Source organism: Sinocyclocheilus anshuiensis, unplaced genomic scaffold (genome assembly GCF_001515605.1).
Source record: "Sinocyclocheilus anshuiensis isolate Anshui unplaced genomic scaffold, SAMN03320099.WGS_v1.1 scaffold206, whole genome shotgun sequence".
Lineage (NCBI taxonomy): Eukaryota > Metazoa > Chordata > Actinopteri > Cypriniformes > Cyprinidae > Sinocyclocheilus > Sinocyclocheilus anshuiensis.
In genome coordinates, this window is record NW_015542358.1 from 1,566,334 (window position 1) to 1,578,758 (window position 12,425).

General features: G+C 33.8%; 1 protein-coding gene across 1 annotated transcript in view; it reads left to right on the forward strand.

Moving 5' to 3' along the window:
* Positions 1–12,425, forward strand: part of LOC107691845 (adhesion G protein-coupled receptor A3-like) — a 56,832-nt gene that overhangs the window by 32,059 nt on the left and 12,348 nt on the right. The window contains exons 7-13 of the mRNA XM_016490663.1: positions 984–1,197; positions 2,288–2,452; positions 3,734–3,935; positions 4,105–4,254; positions 6,319–6,480; positions 7,942–8,142; positions 9,814–10,021. Of these exons, the coding sequence (XP_016346149.1) occupies positions 984–1,197; positions 2,288–2,452; positions 3,734–3,935; positions 4,105–4,254; positions 6,319–6,480; positions 7,942–8,142; positions 9,814–10,021 (1,302 nt within the window). The remainder of the gene's footprint in view (positions 1–983; positions 1,198–2,287; positions 2,453–3,733; positions 3,936–4,104; positions 4,255–6,318; positions 6,481–7,941; positions 8,143–9,813; positions 10,022–12,425) is intronic.

Here is a 12,425-nt window from a genome sequence, read left to right on the forward strand (position 1 = left end):
TTTTTTACATATGTTTTATTATTATTATGAAATTACTATATATATATATATATATATAATTTTTTCTTTTTTTTTTAATTTTAGTAATTTTGTTGTGTGTATATTATATTTCTCATCATAATTATTAAATATATGTATTAGGATTTGGTTCTAACAATCAGTGTTATTTTAATATTATTTATATTATGCTATTTCCTAATGTATTTTCAGTTTTATTTTTAATGTTAGTTTAGGGTTTAGTAATTTTGTTGTGTGCTTATTTTTATTTGTTTTTTTAAAAATATTTCTATTCAGCTTTATTAAAATGTTCTTTTCTTAAGATTTGCTTTATTTTCTTATGTATTTTTATTTCATTTAGTTGCTAACGTAACATTTCTATTTTTCATATTTATTTCAAATCATGAAACCGTTTATAATAGTTTTAGTTTTGGTTAACAATAACAACACTGCATACATGCGCAAATAGGTCAGGTTTTGCCTAAATTGTTAGCAAACAGAAACTAGATTAAAGGAGATAAGTGCCTTATTTTGTTATATTTTAATGACATTGTGCAACATGTAGTCTGATAAGAGTAACCAGACCTTAGCTTTCCATGACCTGTGACACATTGCACATTAAATCTAATCTTTTATAGTAAAATTACACTGTTTCTAATAGTCTAATATCTAAATTAGTGGAAAAGAATACATGATTGGTGATTGAAAAAAGCTCAAAACCATTGATTTCCTGTTCTTTTACTAATACAGTCACACTCTCCTGCACCAAAAGCAAAGTAATCCTGCTATAAAAGACCTTCAGCCTGGGTTCAGGCCTCCCGTTTATGTTGATTTTGGACTTTTGTAACCATAGCTTGTGCAAGAACTACAATGAAACTGCTCTCGGATCACTCATTAATGTCAGCTTTTGCACATAGCAGTCATCTGTGGCTCACCACAGTGTTTTTCATCCTCTCTCTTTTGATTTTCTCCCTTCTCTGTTTTAGACGCTCCTCTAGAGCTTCCCTCCTTCCAGATGACTCCGTCCCAGCATCAGATCGTCTTCCAGGGAGACAGCCTGCCGTTTCAGTGCATGGCCTCTTTCGTGGACGAGGACATGCAGGTTCTGTGGTATCAGGACGGGAAGATGGTGGAACCTGATGCCACTCAGGGCATCTACATAGAGAAAAGCATGGTGCAGAATTGCTCTTTAATAGCCAGGTAATAGAAGCCAGCTGTGAAGGAGATACCAAACCCAATACTGACTGCAGAATGTCTTTTCTGCACGCTAGATATACATGAATCACACTATGAGCAGTGTTTGCCTTGGAGCGTGACGATACATATACCTGAAATATAAACTCACACTTGATCTACCAACATTGTGCTGGAAAATGCCAGAACTTAAAAAAGCCATGCGTTGTTCTTAAAGGAAGACAAATAACCCAATACTGAATGTCTTTTCTGCACGCTAGATATACATGAATCACACTATGAGCAGTGTTTGCCTTGGAGCGTGACGATACATATACCTGAAATATAAACTCACACTTGATCTACCAACATTGTGCTGGAAAATGCCAGAACTTAAAAAAGCCATGCGTTGTTCTTAAAGGAAGACAAATATAGGTTGTATATCCTGCCAGAGCGTCCGTTTGAACACCGGTGCTATTTTAGTAGTATTTGTACTAATTATAGTATTTATAAAAATAAAAGCTAATTCAAAATATTCATAATTTTAGTTTTCTTGTTTATTTTAGCTGCAATTGTAGTAATTCTATTTTATTTTATTTTTTTTAATTTTACTAGTTTTGTACTCCTAATGAGACTTTTTAAGGCAGTGCTGGAAAATAATTGTGGGCGCACAAAATATTGACAATTTGGACATTTTTACTTAGGGGTGTACTCACTTTTGTGGCCAGCAGTTTAGACATTAATGGCTGTGTGTTGAGTTATTTTGAGGGGACAGCAAATTTACACTGTTATACAAGCTGTACACTCACTACTTTACATTGTAGCAAAGTGTCATTTCTTCAGTGTTGTCACATGAAAAGATATAATAAAATATTTACAAAAATGTGAGGGGTGTACTCACTTCTGTGAGATACTGTATATATATATACACACGACAGACAGATAGATAGATAGATAGATCCCCCCCAGCTTTATTTCAGAAGTTTTGTAATGGTTTTACTTTTAGTTTCAAGTAACAATAACACTGTGAAATACTAAAATCTGTATGCTAAATTCATAATCTTGACTTTTCTCCCAGAGCAACAGTTTTTGCCTCATTTGTTTTGTCCTCACACAGCGCCTTGACCATTTCCAACATCCAGCCGGGATTCACGGGGAACTGGGAGTGTCGCGTGCGCACCAGTCGAGGAAACAACACCAGGACGGTCCACATCGTGGTTCTGGAGAGCTCTGCCAAATACTGCTTGCCAGATCGGGTGTCAAACAACAAGGGGGACTACAGGTGAGTCCAGTGCACATCTGATCACATGATGCTGTTCACAGTTTGGAGTCGCTAAAACTTCAGTGTTTTTGAAAGTCTCTACTGCTCACTAAGGCTGTGTTTATTTGATCAAAAATAGAGTAAAAAAATGAAATATTATTACAATTTAAAATACTTTTTTTATTGTAATATGTATTTAAAAATGTAATTTATTCCTGTGATGCAAAAATGAATTTTCAGCATCATTACTCCAGTCTTCAGTCACATGATCCATCAGAAATTATTCCGATATGTGCCCTGGATCACAAAACCAGTCTTAAGTCGCTGGCGTGTATTTGTAGCAATAGCCAACAATACATTGTACGGGTCAAAATTAATTATTTTTCTTTTATGCCAAAAATCATTAGGATATTAAGTAAAGATCATGTTCCATGAAGATATTTTGTAAATTTCCTACCGTAAATATATTAAAACTTCATTTTTGATTAGTAATATGCAATGCTAAGAACTTCATTTGGACAACTTTAAAGGTGATTTTCTCAATATTTTGATTTTTTTGCACCTTCAGATTCCAGATTTTCAAATAGTTGTATCTCAGCCAAATATTGTCCTATCCTAACAAACCACACATCAACGGAAAGCTTATTTATGCAGCTTTCAGATGATGTATAAATCTCAATTTCAAAAAATTGACCCTTATTACTGGTTTTGTGTTCCAGGGTCACATATGCTGATTTGCTGCCCAAGAAACATTTCTTATTATTATCAGTTTTGAAAATTATGCTGCTTATTTGATTAAATTGATTCTTCGATGAATAGAAAGTTAAACAAAAAGCATTTATTTGAAATAGAAATCTTTTCTAGCATCATAAATGTCTTCGCTGTCACTTTTGGTTAATTTAGTGCATGCTTATTGAATAAAAGTAGTAATCTCTTTCAGAAAAATCTTACTGATTCTAAACTTTGCTTTAGTAAAGGTGTTAAAAGTAAAAAAAAAAAAAACAGTATAAATATGATTAACAGATTTAGATCATTGAATCAGTTGTGTATACATTGCTGACGATATCAAAACAATCTATTTTTTTAGCTCTTTGCTGCACTCTAGTGGTAACAGATCTAAGTGCTACATATTACAGCACAAGTTTAAACTTTCATTTATTTTTAGACTTTTTTTATTGCATATTCTGTTAAATCAAAACAAATATATTCCCATTTAAGGCTATTTATTTCTATGCAACATCACAGACAGATTGGTACTTCCTTTGTCGTGCATGAACATGTATTGAACGTGTCTGTATGCAGATGGCCTCGGACACTGTCTGGCATTACAGCGTACTTGCCCTGTAAACGGCAGGTGAGCGGAGCTGGCATTTACTCGGGCAGCTTGGCGGAAGATCGACGCGCGTGGAGGCGATGTGGCCGCAGTGGACAGTGGGCAGAGGACGACTACTCCCGCTGTGAATATATGAAAGACGTCACGCGTGTGCTTTATATTATCAACCAGGTAGATAAGTGTAACTTTGCATTGGGCAAAGCAGTTGAGCCATGCAGTATTCTGTGTTTAATCCTCATCATGCACCTTTTTTTAGTGGTTTATGTCAGACATAATATTTGATTCTTCTGTGTCTGTTCTCATTTTCTTAATTTTATTTCTTTTTTTCCTGGTATGTCAGATGCCTCTGAATCTGACCAATGCGGTTCAGACGGCGCAGCAGCTGTTGGCTTACACCGCAGAGGCGCCCAACTTCTCTGACAAGGTGGATGTGATCTTTGTAGCCGAGATGATCGAGAAGATCGGCAAGTTTGCCGAGAAGTATAAAGAGGCGAGTCAAATCAAATCAAGTCATATAGGGTCTGTTCTGAATAATGTTTTTTTTTCTTTTCTGTGCAACACAAAAGTCTAACACTTTAACTGATCTGTGAGCAGCTTCTCTTACATAAACACTTCAACAGTCATTCTGAGACAAATCACATAAGGCCTCAGATCCAGGGAATTTAAAGCAGATGGGACGTCAAGATGACAAAATAACAAGATATTTATTTTATTGACATCCTCAGCTGTTCAGTGAAAAACCAGGATTCCCACGGTCTTAGAAAACTTGGATATTTAGGAGAATTTAAACAATTTGAGAATTTAAAAGTAAAAAGTGAAAAAAGTTTAAAATTTAAAAGTGTGATTTATTATTATTATTTTTTTTTAAATTGTACATTTTTACTACAGTATGTTAGTAATATTTATATAATATGATAGTAATCGTGAAGTTTAAATTGCTTTAAAATTACTTGTTTTATTTCTGATTTAGTTTAATTTGAGCTTAAACTTATTTCAGTTATTTACCAATGCAGCACTGTTTTTCATCAAATATTTTTCATCAATGCAGCACAGTTTTTCATCAAATATTTATATTTTTATTTTATTTCTGCATTATTTCAGTTAATTATTAGTAGTCTTAATCAAAATGGTCAGAATGTTAAAAGTGTTATTTCCAGATTTGGAAAATGAATAATTAAAATGAATAAAAGCTTAATGTTATTCATTCGTTTGTTCATTTCTATTTTGTTTTTGTTTTTAGTACTTCAGTTTAAACTAACAAACTAGAAATGCTGCCTTGGCAACTACTTGAATTAAATACATTTTATTTTCTTCTAATAATTATTTAGTTTTATTTCAGCTTTATTTCAATTACTGAAAATTATTTTTATTAGTGTTAGTCTTAGTTACACAATAACACTGTTGAAAACTAAAATCCGTTATGCTAAACTTAACCTAAAATGCCTAATATTTATTTTAACTGGAAGAGCTTGAGTAAATAAAAATCCTTAATCGCGGCACCTTTGAATGCTGTTGTGTGCAAAGGGGCGTCTTGGAGTCAGAAAGGTTGAGAACTGCCCATTTAAAGCACCTGTTGGCCACCTCGGTTCGTGACTCTCCTCATCTCTGGAGAACTAACAGGCTTTTACGGTTCAGTCAGTGAGGAGAAGTGCAGATAGGATTTGGGCACTGGGCCACAGAGGAACGTAGAAGCTATTATTCAGGATCAGGTTGCACTTCACTCAGTGTTGAGGGGAAATGTTATCATGTAACACCTGCGCAGGGATCCGTACCGTCATTCAACATCTCACATATTGCAAGGGCACCTTATTAAATTTGACTTGCCTCACGATTTTGCGTCGGTTATGTGATTTTGTTTAGGAATTTAGTAGTGCTGTCAAACGATTAATCGCGATTAATCGCATCCAAAATAAAAGTTTTTGTTTTCATAATATATGTGTGTGTACTGTGTATATTTATTATGTATATATAAATACACACACATTATACATTTTGAAAATATTTACATGTGTATATTAAATATATTTATATATAATTTATATTATATATAAATATATTTAATATACACATATAACATATTTTTCTTAAATATATACATGCATGTGTGTGTATTTATATATACATAATAAATATACACAGTACACACACATATATTATGAAAACAAAAACTTTTATTTTGGATGCGATTAATCGCGATTAATCGTTTGACAGCACTAGAATTTAGGTTGCATTGAATTGACAAAGAACAGGCAATTTAGCGCTCCAGCGTTTGCAGCATTGTTTTTTGATAACATTCACAATGTGCGTTCCTCCAGTGTGGGAAAGTCGGACGCATCCCACTAATCACGTTTTAGTTCTTCCGGAAAACATTAGCTCATTAGCATTTTTCTGAGTGTGATGTCAGGTTTAGTTGATTTCAGGAATGCAGTTTTGTAACTGCACTGAATGAGTATGCAGTGTGTTTGTGGGAATAATGTGGGCCTGGAGGGATCATCAGTGTTGTGGGGTGGGTGTGCATGTGTTGCATCGTCTCTAACTGCATTTCCTCTCTCAGCTGGGAGATGTGATGGTGGATATCTCCAGTAATCTGATGCTGGCTGATGAGCGAGTGTTATGGATGGCTCAGAGGGAGGCGCGAGCGTGCTCGCGTATCGTTGAGTGCCTGCAGAGAATTGCCGCTCTCCGAATCAGTAATGGGGCTCTGGCCTATTCTACTGTGAGTACTGAGAAAATCATTTAAATTGTGCATTTTGACTCTGGTTTAAATAGTCTGTTCGTGCTCTTGATTATGTGAGATTTTATTTTTTATTAATATTTTTAATTGGCTTTTATTTTTATGTTTTCAATTTCATTTTAGTTTAATTTCATGTTAATATTTAGTTTTATGTCTTTCTTATTTCTATTAACAAAAATGTAAAAAATGTTAAACCCTCCAGAATGCTTTGCCACTCGTGAATTTCATTGTAGATGAGATTTCTTTGCTTTTACAAATTAAGGGACAATCCAAAATTATTTCATTGATTACTTTGAGATTAGGTCTCTTGATATATATATATATATATATATATATATATATGTATATCCAAATATATATGTACTGTATACCTATGCAAGTATTTCAGTTTTGTGCATTCTAACAGCAATGATACATATCTCTGAATCACTGGAAAAATAGTAATTTTTTACATTACTTCAATTGGAAAACTTCAGTTGGATTACAGTACAGGGTTAGTATGTTTAGACGAGATGTGTGCGGATTATAAAAATAATAAATTCTATTTTTTTTCAGCAGTTGAACAGTTTATATAACTTATTTAAACTGAAAAAAGTGTCTTTCAAAAAAGTGTCTTTATGTTGAACCCTTTATATTTTAAACCATTTTCAAACACAAAATGTAGGTTACACTACTTCTGCTTCCAAAGGCTGCAATTATGTGATCAAAAATAAAGTGTAAACACTAATATTGTGAAAGCTTTTGCAGTTTGGAAAAGCTATTTCATATATGAATATATTTTAAAATGTAATTTATTTCTGTGATCAAAGCTGAATTTTCAGCATCATTACTCCAGTCTTCAGTGTCGCATGATCATTCAGAAATCAGTATAATATGCAGATTTACTGCTCAAGAAACATTTCTGGTTATTATGAATGCTGAAGACAGTTGTGCTGCTTCATATTTATGTGGTAACCGTGATACATTTTAAATGTATTTTAAATAGAAATCTTGTACCCACTTTATATCAAGTGTCTTTAACTACTATGTACCGACATTGAAATTAAATATAAAAAATACCTGGATGTAATTACATCTGTAATGTATTTCTGTATTCACATCTTTTAAACCAACTTCTAGCCCTTAAACCTAACCAAATCACCAAACCTGTCACTAACCTCAACCAGATCCCATTCAATAACAGCAAAAGTGTTTTGCAATACAACATGACCAAAATAAGTACATTCTACGTAGCGCATAGTTAAAGACGCCTAATATAAAGTGGGAACAAAATCTTTTGTAACTTTATAAATGCTGTCACTTTTCACCAATTTCATGCATCCTCGCTGATTAAAAGTGTAGATTGTTATAGAGTAGTTTGAAGGAGACCTGGTGTTCACAGTCATTCAGTAATATGTGCATGATATTGTAATCATTCTTCTTTCCTCTAATCTGTTTCACCAGAACTCTCACAACATTGCTCTGGAGGCTCATGCCATCAAGGCCAGCAGCTTCAATGGAATGACCTGCACTCTGTTCCAGAAGCTCTCACCGGAGCGCACACCCGTGGCCCATTTCTCTCCCAGAGACCCCGACATCAACCCGGAGCGCCAGCTCAGCTTCAAATGCAACGTGACAAGCAACCTGTCTGCACTGGCTCTCAGAGTAAGCATTTCGTCTCGGGTACTTCCGGTTAGGGTTGTGACGGTGAGGAAATGTCCCCACCGGTTAATCGACGTGTGACAGCACCGGTAATACTGGTATCACTGTGTCTTCTCCTTGCTTTCCTTTGCATATAAATAGCTTTTAAATCAGATATCACTGCAAAAGAAGCACTCAAACTGAATATTTCCGAGTGTCAAATTCCTTTTTGTGATGTCAAACCTGTGATAAACTCTTATATTAATGACATGTGGCAGATGGAATGGGATAAATGTCATGAAAATAAGCTATATGAAACATCCTAGTTTTAAAGGCACAATATGTAATTTTTCGCCGCTAAATGGCGCGTATTCAGAAGAAACAAAGGCTTTTTGGATATTTTAATAAAAAAGTCTTACATATTGTGCCTTTAAATCTAGGTATGACCAAGTTGTTTGTACAAGATGTCTTTTAGGTCATACAAGACTTACACTTGGATATTTATTAAAAGGTGAAGAACCACCATCATGCCTTACTTGCCAAACTAAAATGACTGTGAAGCATATTTTATTGGATTGTAATGTTTTTAATGTAAATAGGCAATGGTTTTATTCAGAGGTGTGTTTAACTGATTTATTTAAAAATGTATCACCTGAATGTATTTTATAATTTTTTATTTTTTTATAATCAGTTTTGAAATGTGTTTTTGTTAATTGTATACCTTGTATAATTTATTCCGAGATCGCCATGAAAATAGCCTTGATGCTGGCATGGTGTTAAAAAGTGAATAAATAGATTTAAATAGCTTGTAAATGTGGCGTGCGTATATTACTTTCACTTTCAAATTAGCGGCAATTCGGCGTCAATTGCTTGAATGCAATTCAAGCAACAACAAAATACAATGCCAAACTTACTTTTTTAAATCATAGAACCTATTTATAAATCATAGAACTATTATTAACAAAATGAATAAAAATACACTATGCTATAGGCTAGGCCTAATATAAAATAACAAATAACTTAAGTTTAAATAGGTATACAAAACTGAAAACCAATAAACACCGTGGAACCAAATAAATAAGAAACGTAGAACGTTTATCAGCAAAACGAATAAGAAAGTTTGGAGGCGCGGCATACACCTTGATGGCAAATTAAAATAAATAAATAAATTACACAAAGTTCAAATAAAGTAAAAATCAGCAAACACTGTGGAACCAATTAAAAAAGAAACGAGTGTTTAAAAAATCATCTTAGATAAACGGCAAATGTCAACAGGCTTTTCAAAATACTGCCAAACAAGCGCTTTTGCATTTCGTTTCGAAACTAATCATTCGCTATCGTCTCATCCGTCTCACCTCACTCTCCTCACATGATAAATGAAATCTGACGTCGTTCGGCACGCTGCAATGAGCAGCCGCGTTCAGTTTTTAATCGCAGTGTCTGTTCTCTAAATGAACTAAATGATTTTTATTACTATAAAAAATCAAAACGATGCCGCGGTGGGCAAGTGACAGCTTCGGTATCACCATCAACTCCGTCTATCGCAGCAAGCCTACTTCCTGTACGTATACGGTTGATTTGTCATAACCTATAAGGCGAGCGCTTCTTCAAAGCGAGAACTCCAATAAAGCTGTGGAAGCAGGAATATATCCATCATGTTCTGACAGTAACGTTATTGCATCTCCACGTCTGCAGAACACTATCGTGGAGGCGTCTCTCCAGCTTCCCCCGTCTCTCTTCTCGTCTCTGGGAAGCTCAGGTCAGGCTGATGAAGCCGTCTATAAGCTACATCTGCTGGCCTTCCGCAACGGCAAACTCTTTCCTCCGACGGGCAACTCCACCCTCCTGAGCGACGGCAGTAAGAGGAGGAGTGTGGTCACACCTGTGATCCTCACAAAGATCGGTAAGAACACACTCAACGGCTCGGGCGAGATCAGACATGCGCTCGAACCCACACAGACTCCTCATTGTTGGTGTTATGCAATATTTCTACCTTGCTAGAAAGCAAAAGAAAATACAATGGTCAAAGATACAGACAAATCAAGCACTACAGTAACACTATTATACTGAAGTCACATGTCTTGGTCATATACAGAGCAGGGTTATTATAATTAACTAAAACTACAACTGCTTAAAATAAAATAAACAGAATCAAAATAAAATATAAAAAACGTAAACTGGTTATATTTCAGCTAGTAGCCAAGGCAAATAAAAGAATGATTAAAAAATGTTAACACTTTATTTTAAGGACCAATTCTCACTATTAACTATTTGCTTATTAGCATACATATTACTAGCATATTGGCTGTTTATTAAAACTTATAAAGCACCTATTAATGCCTTATTCTGCATATTTTAGATCCCTTAATTCTACCCCACACCTAAACTTAACCAACTATCTTACTAACTATTAATATGTGGCAAATTAGTAGTTCACTGAGGCAAAAGTCCAAAGTGTGGCCCAAAAAAATAATTAAAACATGAAGAAATTACAATAAGGTTCCAATAGTTAATATAACTAACAACTAACAATGAAAAATAATTGTAAAGCATTTATTAATCTAAGTTAATATTAATTTCAGACTTTACTAATACATTATTAAAATCCAAAGTTGTACCTGTTAATATAAATTAATTAATATTAATTAATGGACATAAGCTAACATGAACTAACAATAGTCTTGTTACGCACTTTATTCCACAGATTTCTCTTTGTTCTTATTTGATTTTGATAGTTGATCAACAAAAATATGTATCAAAATTAAGATACAATTTATACAAAACGAAATTCGTTCAAAAAAGGGATTTTCCACAAACTAAACGTATGAAGTGGTCAAAAATTGTCTGACCCACTCCATTTCTCCCGGCGTATTGCCGTTCAATTCATTACCACGCACTTTATGACGTTCACAAATTACACAAAATTATTTCATAATTAACAGATTAAACTGAAACAAATCACAAACAAATAATATTTAAACATAAATATAAAACAAAAAATAAATTTTCTTAAATGGCTACAACAGTTAATGTAAATTAATGCATTAATTAACGTAAGCTAATGGACATATATCGAAAAACTATATAGATCTTTAAAAAAAACGAATGAATTGACAAAAAAAAAATGTACAACAAAATTACTAAAAGTTTGACTAAAAGTGAAAACAGATCATTTAAAAATCTAATCTAATTCAAAACATTAACAAAAACTATATTAGTGTATCAGTGATAATAAATAACACTCGTACAGAAGTATAACTTATCGTAGGTAATACAAGTTTAATTATGCCTTGCAAGTTTTTAAATAAAACAAAAAAGTGCTACCGCAAATACTATTTTTTTTGTCTAGACAATGTTGCTCCAGAACAGAATTGCATTGAAAAAAAAACACATGACTGCACTGGAAAAAAAAAATAAAATAAATTGAATTTGTTTACTTTTTGATTTCACATTACAAACGAAACGGCAAATAACACACTGAATTAAACATGACATTTTGAAATGGAAAGAGTGAAATGATATTTTCTGGTGAAACATACTCTAGTATTCTCTGAAAAATATATTTTTACAGTGTGCTTTTATTTTCTTCTTTTGTGATGTGATCTTTACTGTACAGCAGCACTATTATAATACATCCCACCCCCATGTTGGCTTCAAGCAGGTAAAGAGGCATCGTGTCACGAACAGAGCAATAATGCTGCTGGAGAGCAGCTGAAGTGTGAGGGGGCGGCAAACTACAGCACAGGGAGCTGCTGGAAAAACTGATTGATTTCAACGAGAGGCCTAAGCGGAGCAGAAAGAGATTGCAATCCCATGAAAAAGCTGCAGAGTTTAGAAGAATCTGATATGGACCGACTGTCCAAGATCTGCCACTGAACTACTGGCACTATTCATATTGTCTCTCAGTACAAGCGATGCACATGGATTTAATATGTGTACTTCCTAACTAAACGTTTAGTTGGCTAGTCAGCGATGAACTGTGTTTTTATGATACACTCTTAAGAACAATGGTTTGAAAAGGAGTTATGCCATAGAAGAACCATTTTTGTTCCCCAAAGAACCTTTCAGTGAACAGTTCTTAAAAGAACCATTTTTTCTTAGTTTGAAGAACATTTTAATAATCTAAAGAACCTTTTCCACTAGAAAGAACCTCCTGTGGAATGGAAAGGTTCCATGGATGCTAAAGGTTCCTTATGGAACCATAAATTCATTAGTGATATAAGAGTGGAAATTGTAATTTTAAAAAATTTATAATTTCAAATGAGTAAAAAAAAAAAAAAAAACTTTTTTTTTTTTAACATTGAAAT